The sequence below is a fragment of the Camelina sativa genome, chromosome 12 (assembly GCF_030686135.1).
Source record: "Camelina sativa cultivar CO46 ecotype springtype chromosome 12, ASM3068613v1".
Classification (NCBI taxonomy): domain Eukaryota; kingdom Viridiplantae; phylum Streptophyta; class Magnoliopsida; order Brassicales; family Brassicaceae; genus Camelina; species Camelina sativa.
In genome coordinates this window covers 12,734,099-12,751,099 of record NC_141891.1, presented here as the reverse complement: position 1 = coordinate 12,751,099, position 17,001 = coordinate 12,734,099, and the positions used below count along the sequence as shown (strand labels likewise).

The 17,001-nt window shown below is 38.0% G+C and overlaps 1 protein-coding gene across 1 annotated transcript; it reads right to left on the bottom strand.

Annotated features, from left to right (window-relative positions):
- Window positions 1-8,500: 8,500 nt before the first annotated feature.
- On the bottom strand, window positions 8,501-10,077 carry LOC104773475 (class V chitinase-like). The gene is made up of 3 exons (XM_010498090.2): window positions 9,315-10,077; window positions 8,794-9,195; window positions 8,501-8,715 (listed from the first exon to the last, which is right to left on the bottom strand). The coding sequence occupies exons 1-3, from the start codon at window positions 9,985-9,987 to the stop codon at window positions 8,693-8,695; spliced, it is 1,098 nt and encodes a 365-aa protein (XP_010496392.2). The 5' UTR covers window positions 9,988-10,077; the 3' UTR covers window positions 8,501-8,692.
- Window positions 10,078-17,001: the final 6,924 nt, after the last annotated feature.

Here is a 17,001-nt window from a genome sequence, read left to right as displayed (position 1 = left end):
TCAAACTTAATGAGTTTCAAAGAGATGCACAATCTCGATGGATATGATGTTAGTGTAGAAGAGACAAGAGACACACAAGTTTTAACGAGGTTCAGCAAATACTTTGTTGCAAATACTTCTTGAGCACATTATAGTTAAGGTTGTTTCAGTGAAACAATCACTTTATTCCACTAAATCCTCAAAATAGGGAAGTGCACACTAGCTACTTAAAACTCAAATAGTACATGAAAAGTAAATAAATATATAGGTTCAATGAGTTTCCAAAGAGATGCACAATTTAAATAGATATGATTCAACATTGAAGACGAGCTTCGATAAATCTCTAATCAACTAGTGGTGAAAGACAGTTTGCAGAGTTAACAAAGAAGTTTTGATAAGTTGCTCCAAGGAGGAGGATGAAGGTGAATACAGTTTCCAATTGCAGGAAAGGGTTTGCGATTCTCCAAAGATAATCACGTGAGTTTCGTTTTGGATTATTTCGTTAGATGGATCTCTAATGGAAACGTACATCAATGGTATGAGGTAAGCCCGTCGGTGTTTTGTAATGCATTTTTTCTTAGAAATCAAACCATTTTTTTTATTTGGGTTTACAGTGATTATATAAAAGAGCAAGCATTTTTTTATTTTATTTTTAGTTACAGAAAACAACATACAAGCAGACAGACAAGTTTCATTTTATTTTATCTTACAATAACATAAAGCAAACATGTTTTATTCTTCACTCGTCTTTTATTTATTTACTAGGTAATTAGTCCACGCAATGCGTGGTTGTATGCATAATAGTTTTGATTATATTTCTTAAATTTTCTTAAACTAAAATATTATTTTACTAATGTATAATCTCAAAAAGTTTATACTAATGTATGAATCTCAAAAAAATTTATAGCAATTTCTCAAAATAACACTCATGTCAACATTTTTTTGGTATGGTTATTTATTATACAAAATTTAAAATATATAAACTTTTCTATAAATAAAAAATTAACCAATACTACAAAAAATTATTACAAATTGATTAGCTATATTAATATAAATAATAACATAGAAATTTAAATATTCTCCTAATATGAGGGAATCTATGTTTATGATCATGTTTTATAGAGGTTAAACATTGATTTAAAGAATTTTTTTTAATGACATTGTAAACATAAGACTGTAGTATAGTAAAATTGAATCAAATAAAATTATCAAAAAGTTTAGTAACTACTTATAAAATTATTGTATATTAGAATATTCCTCATTTCAAAGTTTAAAGCAATTAAAATAATTAAAAAGATTTAAATTTTATCAAAAACATTTTTTCTTGAAAGATAAATATATTAGTTGGAGGAATGAATGTAAAATTATTGGGTAGGAGTTCCATTTAAGTTAAAGGTAGACTTAAAATGCCTTTAAAGTGGGTTAATTATAAATAAATATTTTAATTTATTTTTGACTTAAAAGAAAAGGAATACCAAGTGGCTCAATCAAAATTTAAACTTACACTTTTTGATTGTTTTGTTGATATAAACTCAACACTCACACATAATATTCCAAATTGAAAATATTACTTTTGAAGTGACAAACTAAATTAGTTTTGTTTTTAAAGATTATATGAACTTCAATCTAAAGATTTTTTAAAACCCCAAGAATAACTTCAATCCTTTCGTTTTTTTTTTCACTCATCAATTTAATTTATAGTGCTAGATTTCATACTAATAGTTTCATCTTTAGAGGATTTAGTTAAATGGTATTTGAATAATTATATTATTTTCTATATTTCACTTCCAGTTACACTTGATTTCTTTTTGGAATCATTTTTCATTTTGCTTAAATCAAGAAAATCAATTTTTTTATAATTAAGTTCTTTTTGTTTTCAAAACCTCAAATCTTAAATAATAGGAATATTATATTGATCTTTACATATTTATCTATTGGATCACAAAAAAATATAGACTTTACAAAATAAAATAGACTTTATAAATAGATAATTATATCGATCATTCTAAATTATTTAAAATAATACATGAATATGTGAGATAACCAAAGTACATAATAGAGAATTAGAGATGAATCTTTTCAACTTCATGACCTTATTGTGTGGTGAATATTGTAAGAGTATGAAAATAATGACTTATAAGATGCTAATCTAAAATAGATAATGAAGATAAATCTTTTGAAACAGATTCTCAAATAAACTTGATTTTTTGTTAAAACCAACATTTGTGAATTTAAATTTAGCTATGGAAATTTTAAAAATAATTATGAATAGATTTGAAAGGAAAGAAATATAAAAAAAATATTTTATTTTTATATAAATAAAATATAAATTGAAAACAATGTTAATTATATATAATACTTTCTAAATTAAAATATAGAATCAAACTCTTACAATACATATTAAATATAACAACATTTGATATTGATGAGAGAGGAGGAGAGAATGATTACTTAGAAGATGATAATCCAAATTAGATAATGAGATGAATCTTTAAATATAAAAACAGTGTAAATATATATATATATATATATATATATATATATATATATATATATATATATATATATCATGTAGTCTCTAAAATTAAAATTTTACAATGATATTTCATTAGGTTTTTTGTAACCCATACAACAAAAATAAGAAATTGAAAACATAAAAAACACACAAAAAATGATTTGAGATATTGTGTAAGAGAATGAGAGAATCTGAAAATGAAAAAGTAAAAAATGTCAATATGAGAGAATGAGGCAATGCTTATTTATATGATAAGAATTGATAGAAGTTATATTTAAAATTATTGGAGTGACAAATATTATTTATTGTGTTTGAATAAAATTGAGTGGTGGAATATGATTAATGCATAATTTATTTTATTTTCAGTTATGATTTTATTTTAATGTATGAATTAAATGTATTGTGTTAATTGTGTCTTAAATATTATTTAAAGCAATTAAACAATTAGAAACAAATAAAAAAATAAAAAAATTAGAAAGTATTAAATGAAAATCAACCAATAAGGAGAGACCAAAACCTTACTTTTATATATGGGAACTCCTCCGATCCGATATGGTTGTCAATTAACCAGACCATGCTTTCCATGCTGTAAGTTTAAGAGAATATTTTATGAAAGAATATAAATGAAACAAAAAAAGAAAAGAAAAAGAAAAAAGAGACGAACCTGCGGTGGATAGAACAGTGTTAACGTCAGCTCCAACGTTCCAGGCAAAGTAACCAAGCAGACAGTTCTGCTTAGCGTATGTCACTTTGGCCGTCACACTCTCAGTATCGTCGTACGCAATCCAAATCTTGTTGGCGAAACAATGATTCCCGACAACCGCGGGGTCATACTTATGTGCTGCTTTCTCATCAGTTATGAACTTCTGTATCTTATCATAGTTTATAGAACCATCCTCAGATACGTCCTCATGTTTGGCTACTCCGGAGGAGGCGGCATGATAGCCGTTATCCATATCGCTTTGGAGAGTCCAGGCATAGCCAACGGAAATCCAAAGACTGCTTTATTCTTGGGAAGTCCGTCCTCAACCCACTTTCTAAAACCAGAGTCGCTGCTTCGATCTATATATAAATATATCAGCCAAATTATCAAATTCTATATCAATTAAGCCAAAAAGACTACTCACCTAAACATCTCCTCTTTTATTATCTGAATCGTAGGGAAATTTATGAAGGAGTAATCATAGGACCTGATTTGATTACGATCTTCATATATGTTAACTGTATATATTATCATTTATTCTCAATAACTCTTGTACAATACCCTAGCTTAGTCCTATGCTTGTATATATATCAGCTGTAATACATCAATAAGAATCATCCTTCGATATACAACTTCTATATGGTATCAGAGCGGGTTTAACAAAAAAAAAAAAAAATTTCTTTCCTCTTCTCTTCTCCATGTCGGATTCCTCCTCTCCTACGTTGACTGATACCATCGTCACAAACACTAATCACACTCTTCTTCATATCAATATTACAAATGTCACGAAACTTACTCCCACAAACTATCTCATGTGGAAGCTTCAAGTTCATGCTCTTGTTGCTGGTTATGGCCTTGTTGGTCATCTTGATTGTTCCATGCCGGCTCCATCTCCCACTCTCACCCCCGAGACTGCCGTCTCTGATAATCCAGCCTTCGTTAATTGGCAACGTCAAGACAAGTTGATTTATAGTGCTCTTTTGGGTGCTATCTCGCTTAATGTTCAGCCAATTCTTTCTCGTACAACCACTTCCTCTGAGATCTGGAGTACTCTTGCGGAGACGTATGCTAAGGCGAGTAGAGGACACGTTCAACAGCTGAAGGATCAGCTACAGACATGGACTAAGGGATCTCATACTATTGATGAGTATCTCCAAGGTCTTACCACCAGGTTTGACATTCTCGCTAATCTGGGTAAACCAATGGATCATGATGATCAAATTGACTTGATTCTTGCGGGTTTACCAGAGGACTACCGTCCTATCATCGACCAAATTGAGGCTCGTGATGTCTCTCCTACGATTCCATATGTCCATGAGAGGTTGCGCACTCGAGAAGCCAAGCTCTTGTCCAAAGCAACGCTGGTTATGCTACCTATGACAGCTAATGTCGTGACTCATCGTCCTGCCAACAACAACAACAACAACAACAACAACAATCGCCATAATAATCAAAACAAGCAGCATTCTAACAATAACTGGCTGTCCTCTTCACGATCTGATAATCGTCAGCCTCGCCCATACTTGGGCAAATGTCAGTTATGCAACGTTCAAGGCCACTCTGCTCGGAGGTGTCCTCAGCTTCAGCATCATGTGTCTTTTTCTCGCCCGCAAAACAGCAATCCTTTCACGCCCTGGCAGCCGCGTGCGAACCTTGCTCTCGGTTCACCCAACAACTCTGATCCATGGATGCTGGATAGTGGTGCTACACACCATATTACATCGGATCTCCAAAATCTTTCTTTGCATCAACCATACTCGGGCAATGATGAGGTCTTGATCGGTGATGGTTCTGGTTTGAAAATAACTAACATTAGGGTTTGACGACTTTGCCTTCTCTTACTCGACCTCTTGCTTTAGAAAATGTCTTATGTGTACCCAACATACACAAAAATCTTATTTCAGTCTATCGGTTATGCAATTCTAATCACGTAACTGTTGAATTTGCTCCTGCTTCCTTTCAGGTGAAGGATCTTCACACGGGGGCTCCCTTACTCCAAGGCAAGACTAAAGGAGAACTGTATGAGTGGCCGATGACAGCTTCTCACATTCACGCTCTGTATGCATCTCCCAGTTCGAAAACAACTATATCCTCCTGGCATTCTCGGCTTGGCCACCCTTCATCTTCTATCTTAAACATGATTGTCTCAAAGTTTTCTTTACCACTTTCTTGTTCTTCCTCTAAACATTTTTCTTGTTCTGATTGTTTACTTAATAAAACACACAAACTGCCTTTTGCTGTTTCCTCTATTCAATCCACCAGACCTTTACAATATCTTTTTACTGATGTTTGGACATCTCCTATCCTTTCTCTTGATAACTACAAATATTATCTCATTTTTGTGGATCATTACACCCGTTACACATAGTTTTATCCACTCAAAAACAAGTCGGATGTGAAACATACCTTCATCGCCTTCAAAGCCCTTGTTGAAAATCAATTTTGTGAGAGGATTCAAACTTTGTACTATGACAATGGTGGTGAGTACATTGCGCTTCGTACCTACTTATCTACACACGGGATTGCTCACTTCACCTCTCCTCCGCACATGCCTGAACACAATGGGATGTCTGAACGCAAACATAGGCACATTGTGGAAACTGGTCTCGCTCTGCTTTCCCATGCTTCGATGCCCAAAACGTATTGGCCGTTTGCTCTTTCACGGCTGTTTATCTCATCAACAGATTACCAACGCCAGTATTGTCTAACCAATCTCCCTATCAGAAACTATTCATGACCACTCCCAACTACACGAAGCTAAGAGTTTTTGGGTGTACCTGTTTCCCATGGCTTCGACCTTATACGCCTCATAAGCTAGCGGAGCGTTCGAAGGAGTGTGTATTTCTTGGTTATTCGCCATCGTAAAGTGCATATTTTTGTCTTGATAAAGTCACTGGTCGTGTTTATGTCTCCATGCATGTCCAATTTGTTGAGACTGAGTTCCCGTTTGCTAAGTCCTCGCCGTCTGTCGCTGCATCGTCCTCACCGTCTCCGACTTCATCCGCCACTCCTGTTTCACTTATACAGTCTGTCTTGCCCCCTCGTGGGATCCTTCACTCGTCCTCCTCTTCTGCTTCATCAACTCCGACTCCTTCCTCACTGAATTCATCATCGGTCCCGGCATCGTCATCTCAGGTATGTCCTCTATCTCCGACTTCTTCGTTTTCTTCCCCCTCTTCCTCTGAGCCCACTGCTCCAAGACAAAATGGGCCGCAGCCCCCGGCCCAGCCACAACCTCTAAACACAAACTCGATCCATCCCTTGTCTCTATCACCAAATATTCGCACAAACCAACAAATTAAACTGCTTCCACAAATTGAACCGAACCGAACCACATCTCCACCTTCGCATGTTGACACTCTGCCTTCCCCTGTTTCGCCATCGACCACCACTAACCCTCCCTCTCCGGTTACCACACCTTCTCCCTCGCCGTCATCTACTTCCTCATCTTTGCCATGTTCACCACTGCCACCATCTCCGTTGCCTGTTCTACCACCTCCACCCGCCACTAATCGTCATTCTATGACTACAAGAGCAAAGCAGGGCATTGTCAAACCGAACAAGAAATACTCTCTCACTGCTCAAGTCTCGGCTCCTGAACCACGAACGGCAAATCAAGCTCTTAAAGATGATCGTTTCCGGCAGGCTCTCACTGATGAAATCAATGCACAATTACGGAATCACACATGGGATTTAGTTCCCAAACCGTCGTATCCAGTCAGTATCGTGGGTTGTCGCTGGGTTTTCACAACCAAATACAATTCTGATGGCTCCATCAACAGATACAAAGCTCGTTTAGTTGCCAAAGGGTACAATCAGAAGTCTGGTCTTGATTTCATAATCAATCAGAAGTCTGGAGACATTTAGTCCCGTTGTTAAATCAACTATGAAAGGCTCAGAAGTCTGGAGACATTCAGTCCCGTCTGCGGTGGGTTTTGTCAATTCTGTTGCTGATACTTCTCTCTTCATTCTTCGGAAAGGCTCGTCCATCGTATACATGCTCATACCTTGGATAGCTTAGCTACTCGTTTTTCAGTTAAAGATCATGAGGATCTGTCCTATTTCATTGGCATTGAGGCACGCCGTGACTCCATTGGTCTTCACCTGAATCAGCGTTGATACATCTTGGATTTGCTTGCAAAGACGAACATGCTCATGTCCAAACCGGTACACACTCCGATGGCCACATCTCCAAAGCTCTCTCTTAACTCTGGTTCCAAGCTTCCGGATCCGACCATGTATAGAAGTGTTGTTGGTAGTTTACAATATCTTGCTTTTACATGCCCAGATATCTCCTATTCAGTGAATCGCTTATCCCAATACATGCATATGCCCACGGATGAGCACTGGAAGGCGGCCAAGCGGATACTCAGATATTTGAATTGTACATCTTCACATGGTATTTGTCTCAGGAGGGAGAATCCTTTTCAGCTTCATGCTTACTCGGATGCAGATTGGGCTGGAGATACTGATGATTTTGTCTCTACAAATGCATATATCGTTTATCTTGGTTACAATCCTATGTCATGGACGTCTAAGAAACAGCGAGGTGTCGTTCGTTCTTCTACCGAAGATGAATATAGGTCAGTTTCTAACACGTCCTCTGAAGTTATGTGGGTTTGTTCTTTGTTACGGGAGCTTGGTGTTTCATTACCTCAAGTACCTACAAGAGACACACAAGTTTTAACGAGGTTCAACAAATACTTTGTTGCAAATACTTCTTGAGCACAATTACAGTTAAGGTTGTTTTGGTGAAACAATCACTTTATTCCATTAAATCCTCAAAAGAGGGAAGTGCACACTGGCTACTTAAAACTCAAATAGTACATGAAAAGTAAAGAAATATATAGGTTCAATGAGTTTTCAAAGAGATGCGCAATTTCGATGGATATGATTCAACATTGAAGACGAGCTTCGATAAATCTCTAATCAACTAGTGGTGAAAGACTGTTTGCAGAGTTAACAAGTAAGAAGTTTTGATAAGTTGCTCCAAGGAGGAGGATGAAGGTGAATACAGTTTCCAATTGCAGGAAAGGGTTTGCGATTCTCCAAAGATAATCACGTGAGTTTCGTTCATCGATTATTAGATTCTTTATAATACAAATTGGAAACATGCATGCATGCATTTTCTAGTTATAATACAAATTGGAAACATGCATGTATCATGTTTTGGATTATTTCGTTAGATGGATCTCTAAATGGAAACGTACATGAATGGTATGAGGTAAGCCCGTCGGTGTTTTGTAATACATTTTTTCTTAGAAATTAAACCATTTTTTTTATTTGGGTTTACAGTGATTATATAAAAAAGCAAGCATTTTTTATTTTATTTTTAGTTACAGAAAACAGCATACAAGCAGACAGACAAGTTTTATTTTATTTTATCTTACAATAACATAAAGCAAACATGTTTTATTCTTCACTCGTCTTTTATTTATTTATTTCTTCATTCACTTATCGTTGTGGGAACTCCTCCGATCCGATATGGTTGTCAATTAACCAGACCATGCTTTCCATGCTGTAAGTTTAAGAGAATATTTAATGAAAGAATATAAATGAAAGAAAAAAAGAAAAGAAAAAGAAAAAAGAGACGAACCTGCGGTGGATAGAACAGTGTTAACGTCAGCTCCAACGTTCCAGGCAAAGTAACCAAGCAGAACGTTCTGCTTAGCGTATGTCACTTTGGCCGTCACACTCTCAGTATCGTCGTACGCAATCCAAATCTTGTTGGCGAAACAATGATTCCCGACAACTGGGGAGTCATACTTATGTGCTGCTTTCTCATCAGTTATGAACTTCTGTATCTTATCATAGTTTATAGAACCATCCTCAGATACGTCCTCATGTTTGGCTACTCCGGAGGCGGCGGCATGATAGCCGTTATCCATATCGTTTTGGAGAGTCCAGGCATAGCCAACGTATGGAAATCCAAAGACTGCTTTATTCTTGGGAAGTCCGTCCTCAACCCACTTTCTAAAACCAGAGTCGCCGCTTCGATCTATATATAAATATATCAGCCAAATTATCAAATTCTATATCAGTTAAGCCAAAAAGACTACTCACCTAAACATCTCCTCTTTTATTATCTGAATCGTAGGGAAATTATTATGCTTATACCTTCGTCCAAAGAAAAAGCGTGCAGACCGGCGGGTGGAGCGGTAAAGTGGGGGTACGACAGCGGTGTGTAAAGTTCATAGGCTATAATATTAACCCAATCCAAGTTATCTTTCATCACTTTAACCGGGTAGGTAAAAGTCTTGTAAACCGAGGAGTAGTAAACGGCAGCCGTCAACAGCAAAGTCGGTTTGCTGGTGCGTCTGTGCTCGGCGTCAACCGCATATCGCAAGTCTCCAACTAGGGCCCCAAAGTCGGTCATCTCAGTCTCATTGTTCGGGTACTCCCAGGCTAAATCGAGACCATTGAATCCGTTTGATCTAGCGATCGAAATCCAAGAATCAATGAACTTTTTCCGTGACTGCTGTTTACTTGCCATGGACGCAAACGCAGAATTGTTTCCAAGTCTTCCGCCGATCGACAAGAGGGTCTTCACCTGGTCGTTTCGTATCTTGACAGTTTCAGTGAAGGTGGCAAATCTCTGTGCGTGCACTTCGGAGATGAAAGCTTTGTTGGTGTCAGCGTCGAGATCGGCGAAGGCGCAGAAAAGGTGAGTGAAGAGAGCTGAGGGAATCGTTTGGGCCGAGGTTGCGGGATCCTTGTCCTCTCCATCTGGGTTCCAGTACGAAGCTTTTACCACGGAGGGGGCTCCCATTTCCTCATTAGTATCAGCCATTTTTTTGGTCTCAAATTAAGTCTTTTAACAAAATGCTTTCTCTAGCTCTGTGTTTCTTTGTTTGTTGTGCCTTTGTAGTGGTGGTGATACAAACTAAGTGGGTGCTTCCCTTCTCTATTTATAGTGATTTTGGAAAGACATATTTTGAAATATTTAAAAGAATAATTCAGACAAATTCAATTATTGATTTCGAAAACAAAAACAAAAAGTCTTTGTTAAATGTTGTGACCATTAATTTACTAAGCTCATTCCAAAGATCCTAATTTTACCATCTTATGCTTTTTTTTGCTTAATTATATGTCTGAGATTTATACATATAGTTTTATATTAATAGAGGATATGTATACCTCTCCACCATAAACATTAAAAACTAATTAATAGGTCACAAAAGAAAGCCTCCTCCTGTTAATAAATAAACACCTTATATTAACTTATTACGAGTTACTCTTATTTAAATTAGTAATTTCTAATTTAGTTCTATGATATTGTGAAAATCTATATACTATGTAAAACAAATTTATCTATTTTGTAGAATATGATATAAGATTGTATGAAAATAACATTGGTTGATGCAAGAAATCTTTAAATGCAACACGTCTACTCGATTCTTTGGCAAATTTGGACTTCTCGCAACGATCTTATATATATTTCAAAACAATAACATTTCATGGCCAAAGATAATAAGCCAAGCTCTCACTCATGCGAAAGAATGACACGATCAAGATGAACGTCTAACTGCAAAAACGGACTACAGCTGCTACTCACTGGAAGATACCCAATTGTGGTTGGATGAAGTGCATGCAACTAGTTGGTAACTATGATCGAGAGCGGCCATCAAAAACTGGAGGTGCTATCTTAGGGGCATGTCGACACGCTCAAAGAAAACAAACCGTTGGAGCAAAGGTTATACAAGGGTTTCCTTTGAAGGAGATACCAAAGAAGTAATGAAACTTATTACTGGTCATAATATTAACTTTGGAGTTTTTAATTGGATAAGAGTGGTTCCTTCATGGCAAGGAAAGTTCAGAGAATGCCAATTTGCTTGTAACAAGCCTGCATATATGTTAGCCAAAGACATGATTCCTAAGAATACTCATATTTGTATTATGACTTTATTAAATGTGTTAAATTTATTTTGAGATTTAGTGTAATCAATTTTGGGATTTAGTGTGATTACATTCGCACTATTTAGGTAGTATAAATTTCGAAAAATTATACTAGTAGTATTTATCATTGAATGTGTCAAATACAATAAAAAGTGTGTGATTATGCTTATTGTGAATTAAGTTTATAAAATGCTCTAATATAGGTGGGTGGCGGCATGACATACTTCTTGTACATAAAAATAACAATAAAGAAGACTTGATTATAGTCTATATATCTTTATTATTAATATTGAACAGCTGCATAAATGCTCTCTTCTTTCCGATGGATAATCAGTGGAAATTGAGAAGTCTTTTTTTGATTATTTCATTTTTCAATATGTAATAGTATTTTAGATCCAACAAGTCTTTTTTTTTCCATACAATGTATTAGTAGCCATCATTACAAAAATTACTAATCTTGCCACTAATTAATTAATAGAAAAAAACAAACGTTATATAGGTTACTAATTATACTGACCATATGTTATTTTTTATATAATATCTAAAATCTAAAAGCTTAAAGGGTCAACACTATATATATATATAAGATGCCAAAAATAACTATGATGACTTTTGATGAATTCGATCATTTTTAGAGAAACCTTTAAGTACTTAAGCATCACTACATTTTGTATGAAATTTTGATTTTTACTAGTTTTGAGATTTAGTGTTATTATTATTATTGTGAATGTTTACAAATGTGCTAATAAAGAAGTACAACTGATATATATCTCCCAAAAAAAAGTCTGTATAGTATTTATGTAATCGTTATTGTGTAAATTGACAACTGAGTGATTCATCTTCTTTTTCTTGGTAATATATATGATCGTATTATATTATAAAATTAGAAAATTATACTAGTAGTATTTAACATTGTTTGTGTTAAATACAGTAAAACGTGTGTGATTATGCTTATTCTAAATTAAGTTTATATTATGCTCGATATGTGGGTGGCCCCATGACATATATATCATGTACATAAAAATAATAATTAAAAAGACTTGATTATAGTCTATATATCTTTATTATTATCATCTCGTCAACAGCTATAAATAAGTTTATTATTTAGTATAGTTGAAAAATAATAAAGTCTGTTATTAATCAAGAATTTAAAATTAAAAAGACTTAGTTATAGTCTATATTTTGATCAAGTTTACTTGTGGAACAATTTAGTTCACATGCATTATGATGAAATTGTGACTAGATTGGACTCTAGATATTTTATGATTCATAAATATAAAAGTACTACTGGTCATTTTAGTAATACGATATTATATTGTTTGTTTATAAACCTAAGGTATATTTCATTGAATTATTAATTTTTTTATAAGAATTTATTAGAACTGTCCTAATTGAGATATTACTTTTCTTAAACTATTGTTTTTTGGGCAATTTATTTTTTGCCCAGATAATTATAATATGTTAAATTAATAATTAAAGTTATTTTTTTAATTTTTTTAATTTTTGGGTTCTCTATTTTACATTTAGCGTATAGTTTTGTAACACCCGCGAATCAGATATACGGTTTGAGCATCGATCAACGCCAAGGTCAGGGCATCAATCGACACTATTGTGTGGTTTGCACTCGGGTTGTTTCCAATGTCTCCAGTTCGATGCGGTTTAATGAAGAAAACCTAGAGCTTGCTTATAAAAAAGGAAGCTCTACGCCCTAGACTTTGATTAGCCGTTTTGTTGTTCTAAACACTTGAGAAGAAGAGTTTTCTCTTTGAAAAGTTCTTGTGAGCGTTCGTGATGAGTTCTAAGCCGTTTTTTGGTAGATAGGTTTTTTGAGTGAAGATCTGTGGATAAGGACGTTGTGGGGAGCTTTCTGTGGTGTGATTCTTGTCGTTTTCGTTCAGAATCTTCTTGTTTATAAGGTGATTAAAAGATCAAGACTTATCTAAGCGATTAGATGTGTATTTTGAGTGATTTATTACTTGTGTGCTTGTTTGTGAGGGATTGTGGTGGTGATTGTGGCATGTTGATGGTGGTTTTGGGCATCACGGACGTTGTGGCGATGGTTGGAACCGAGAGAAGTCAAGAGAGATTATTGTTGGTGATATTTCGCGCGTCTGCATCGATCGATGTGATACACCCTAGTTTCAGGGACTTTCGGAAATGTTTAAAAGAATTGATTTGACCTTCTATGATGTGACCGAAGGTCGCGCTTGCGGAACGGACAAGAGAAGAGCTCTCGGACAACTCGATCTAGACGATGCTTTCCTTGGACAAGGCTTGTGGCTTCGGATCTAGGAACGAAACAAACGAGGGAAACGGAGTTTGAAGAGATTCCAATGAGCCGATCGGAAGAACGGTCGTGAAGCAACGTTCAGATCGGACGGATGCGATACGGATGGAATAGATGCGGAACGACTAAGAGAGTTTACATTGAGACGCGATGGTGGTTACGAGATGAAATAGAACGATGAAAGAGGAGGGGGATTGAGTGACAACATAAGAGGTTTGGCTCTCCTCTTGATACGGTCGCTAACTAGCAACAAACCCGGTTCGAAGTTAGCTAGGGTTCTTTCCTTACACAATCCCAGATTGAACTAATGTAAGGAAGGAGACAAGATCAAAGAATCACTCTTTGAGAAAAATTTTATTTTCATTCAAGTCTAAAGAACTATAAGAGAGCTAAGAGGGGTTTAAATAGCTAGGTTAAGGAAGGGGCTTAAGGATACGCGGACTCATCTTGGTCCGCACATCGTCCTTTGACGTGTTCTCTTTGCAAATAAAACACGTCGCCTCCTTTGACTAACACGCTTAGCCACAAAACACTCTCAACGTTCAAAACAGAATATTCCAAGTTCAAATTAAACCAAAAACAAAAGGAAAGTAAGATAACCGCCTTTGGCCTTAACGTGGGAAGCGACTTGACCTTAGACGTTTTGCACTAGGCTCCTTGCCTTGTTAAAACCTCCTCCGGTAAACCCAATGAGAAAAAACCCAGAGTGAGGAAAAAGAGTACAATTCCTCACCGTAGTGACTTTGTTTGCCTTCACTCTTGGGTACGAGTGAAGGCCACGCGAACTGAACCTTCAAGCTCTTCATTGGCCGGGTGTTGTTGCATGAACGATCGTACGAAGAGGTTGATCTGCTGCTTGGTCGCCTTTTCCAAGCTCCTTGATCGAGTCGTGGCTCCCGGGAGAACTATTGGTACCTTGGCCGCGTTCAAAGTAGACGTCTTGGCAGCGTCTGGTGTGTCTTAATCAGGCGTCTCGGTCGTGTCCAGCGTGTCTTGGTCGGCTTCCTGTCTGGCGCTCACATCATTCCCTCCCCCTTGAAAAGGTTTTGTCCCCAAAACATCTCTGTCTTCACCTACATCAAACAGAACGAGGTAAGTGACATTGAAAGAAGTTGATGTGGTATACTCACCTGGAAGCTCGAGTCGGTAGGCATCGTCATTGATCTTCTCAACGACTCGGAATGGACCGTCTCCTCATGGGCTAAGCTTATCCTTGCGCTTCTGCTGGAACCGTTCTGGCCTCAAATTCAACCACACCCAATCGCCGGGTTTGAATAACATCGGCTTGCGTCCTTGGTTCAAGAAGCGCTTTTATTGTTCGTTCCTTCTCTTGATGTTGGCTCGAACCTCCTCATGCAGATTCTTGACTAGTTCTGCTCTTGCGGCTCCGTCTTGGTTCTCGGTTTCGTCCGGTGGTAGAGGAAGAAGATCCAATGGTGTAAGCGGTTTGAACCAATACGCGACTTCAAAAGGAGACTTCTTCGTGGACAAGTGGACGACTTGGTTGTAGGCGAACTCTATGATGGGAAAGCACTCAAGCCAGGAACCCTTATTACTCGCGATCGCCGTCCTAAGCAAGGCGCCTATTGATCGGTTTACGACCTCCGTTTGGCCGTGGGTTTGTGGGTGAGCGGCGGTGGAGTAGAGAAGCTTTGTGCCTAGTTTCCTCCAGTTGGTTTGCCAGAAGTGACCGAGGAACTTTGAGTCTCGGTCAGAGATGATAGTGCGTGGCACGCTATGAAGCCTGATCACTTGACTGAAGAACAAGTTCGCCAGTTGCACGTCGTCATTGTTCTTGTTGCACGGTACAAAGTGTGCCATCTTTGAGAACCTGTCCACAACCACCATAATGTTATCCTTATGCGCTAAGAGAGGTAGGGCGAGGATAAAATCCATAGACAAGTCAATCCAAGGCGATGTGAGCACCGGTAAGGGCATGTAGAGGCCGTGTGGGTGCGTTGTCGACTTCGAGGCTCGATACACTATGCAACGTCCGCAGTGCTTCTCGACAATGCTGCGCATTATCGGCCAGTAGAAATGCTCTTGAAGCACGGCTAGCGTCTAGGTGATGCCGAAGTGACCTGACAGGCCTCTGTTGTGAGCTTCTCATACAAGCAACTCGCGAATGGACCCGATTGGGATACAAAGCCGTCCGCCGCGGAACTGGAATCCCTCATGAAGATAGAACTCGGTGTAAATCCCCTTCCCATGATTCTGGAAACAGTCACCAAACTCAGCGTCTCCAGCGTATGCATCCTTGATTCTTTCAAAACCCAACACTCGAGCGTCTATTGTAGTGATGAGAGTGTGCCTTCTTGACAAAGCATCGGCTACCACGTTTTCATTCCCTTTCTTGTACTTGATGACGTATGGGAATGACTCAACGAACTCCAACCATTTCGCGTGTCTTCTCTTGAGGTTGGTTTGGCCGCGAAGATGCTTCAACGTCTCGTGATCGGTGTGAATCATGAACTCTCGCGCCAACAAGTAGTGTTGCCAAACCTCCATTGCTCGGACGAGGGCGTATAGTTCCTTGTCGTAAGTCGGGTAGTTGAGTGCTGCACCACTAAGTTTCTCACTGAAGTACGCCACGGGCTTGCCTCCCTGAGTAAGAACCGCACCGATCCCAACTCCCAAAGCGTCACATTCAACTTCAAATGTCTTGTTGAAGTCGGGTAAGGTCAACAAAGGGGCTTGCGTTAGGCGGCGCTTGAGCTCGGTGAACGCTCGGTCTTGCTCTTTTCCCCACTTAAACTCCTGATTCTTCTTGATCACGGCGGTGAGGGGTGCGGCGATCGTACTGAAGTCCTTCACGAACCTCCAATAAAAGCTCGCGAGACCTTGGAACAATCGGACTTGTGTGATGCTTGTTGGCGTAGGCCACTCCTCTATCGTGCGTATCTTCTCTCCATCGACCTTAAGGCCCTGTGAACTTACAACAAAACCTTAAAACACTAATTCATCAGCAGCAAAGATGCACTTTTTCAAGTTGGCGTACAGTTGCTCTTCGCAGAGAGTAAACAAGACAGATTCCAAATGCTTAACATGTTCGGACAGACTAGAGCTATACACGAGGATGTCATCAAAGTAAACCACTACAAACTTATTTATGAAAGCTCTTAAAATGTGGTTCATGAGACGCATAAATGTAGAAGGGGCGTTAGAAAGACCGAATGGCATTACCAACTATTCGTACAAACCCTATTTTGTTTTGAAGGCTGTCTTCCATTCATCGCCCTCCTTCATGCAAACTTGATGGTAGTCACTCTTCAAATCGATCTTTGAGAAGACGCTGGCGCCACTTAGTTCATCGAGTATATCATCAAGCCTCGGAATAGGATGTCGGTACTTGATGGTGATGTTGTTGACAGCTCGATAGTCAACACACCTGCGCCACAAACCGTCCTTCTTGGGCACGAGGAGAACAGGAACTGCGCACGGGCTCAAGCTTTCACGAACGTATCCTTGCGCCATGAGGTCGGACACTTGACGCTCCAGCTCCTTCACCTCTTTGGGGTTGACTCGATAGGCTGGCCGGTTAGGTAGCTGTGACATCCTGGAATGAGATCAATTTGGTGTTCAATGCCTCTGATCGGTGGTAGACCTTCAGGAAGTTCTTCA

Excerpts from the sequence above, each read along its gene's own strand:
- LOC104773475 (XM_010498090.2), bottom strand. The coding sequence starts at position 9,987 with ATGGCTGATACTAATGAGGAAATGGGAGCCCCCTCCGTGGTAAAAGCT. Across the intron at positions 9,196-9,314 it reads CGCTTTTTCTTTGGACGAAG|ATCGAAGCGGCGACTCTGGT; the intron begins GTATAAGCATAA and ends ATTTATATATAG. Across the intron at positions 8,716-8,793 it reads CACTGTTCTATCCACCGCAG|CATGGAAAGCATGGTCTGGT; the intron begins GTTCGTCTCTTT and ends TTAAACTTACAG.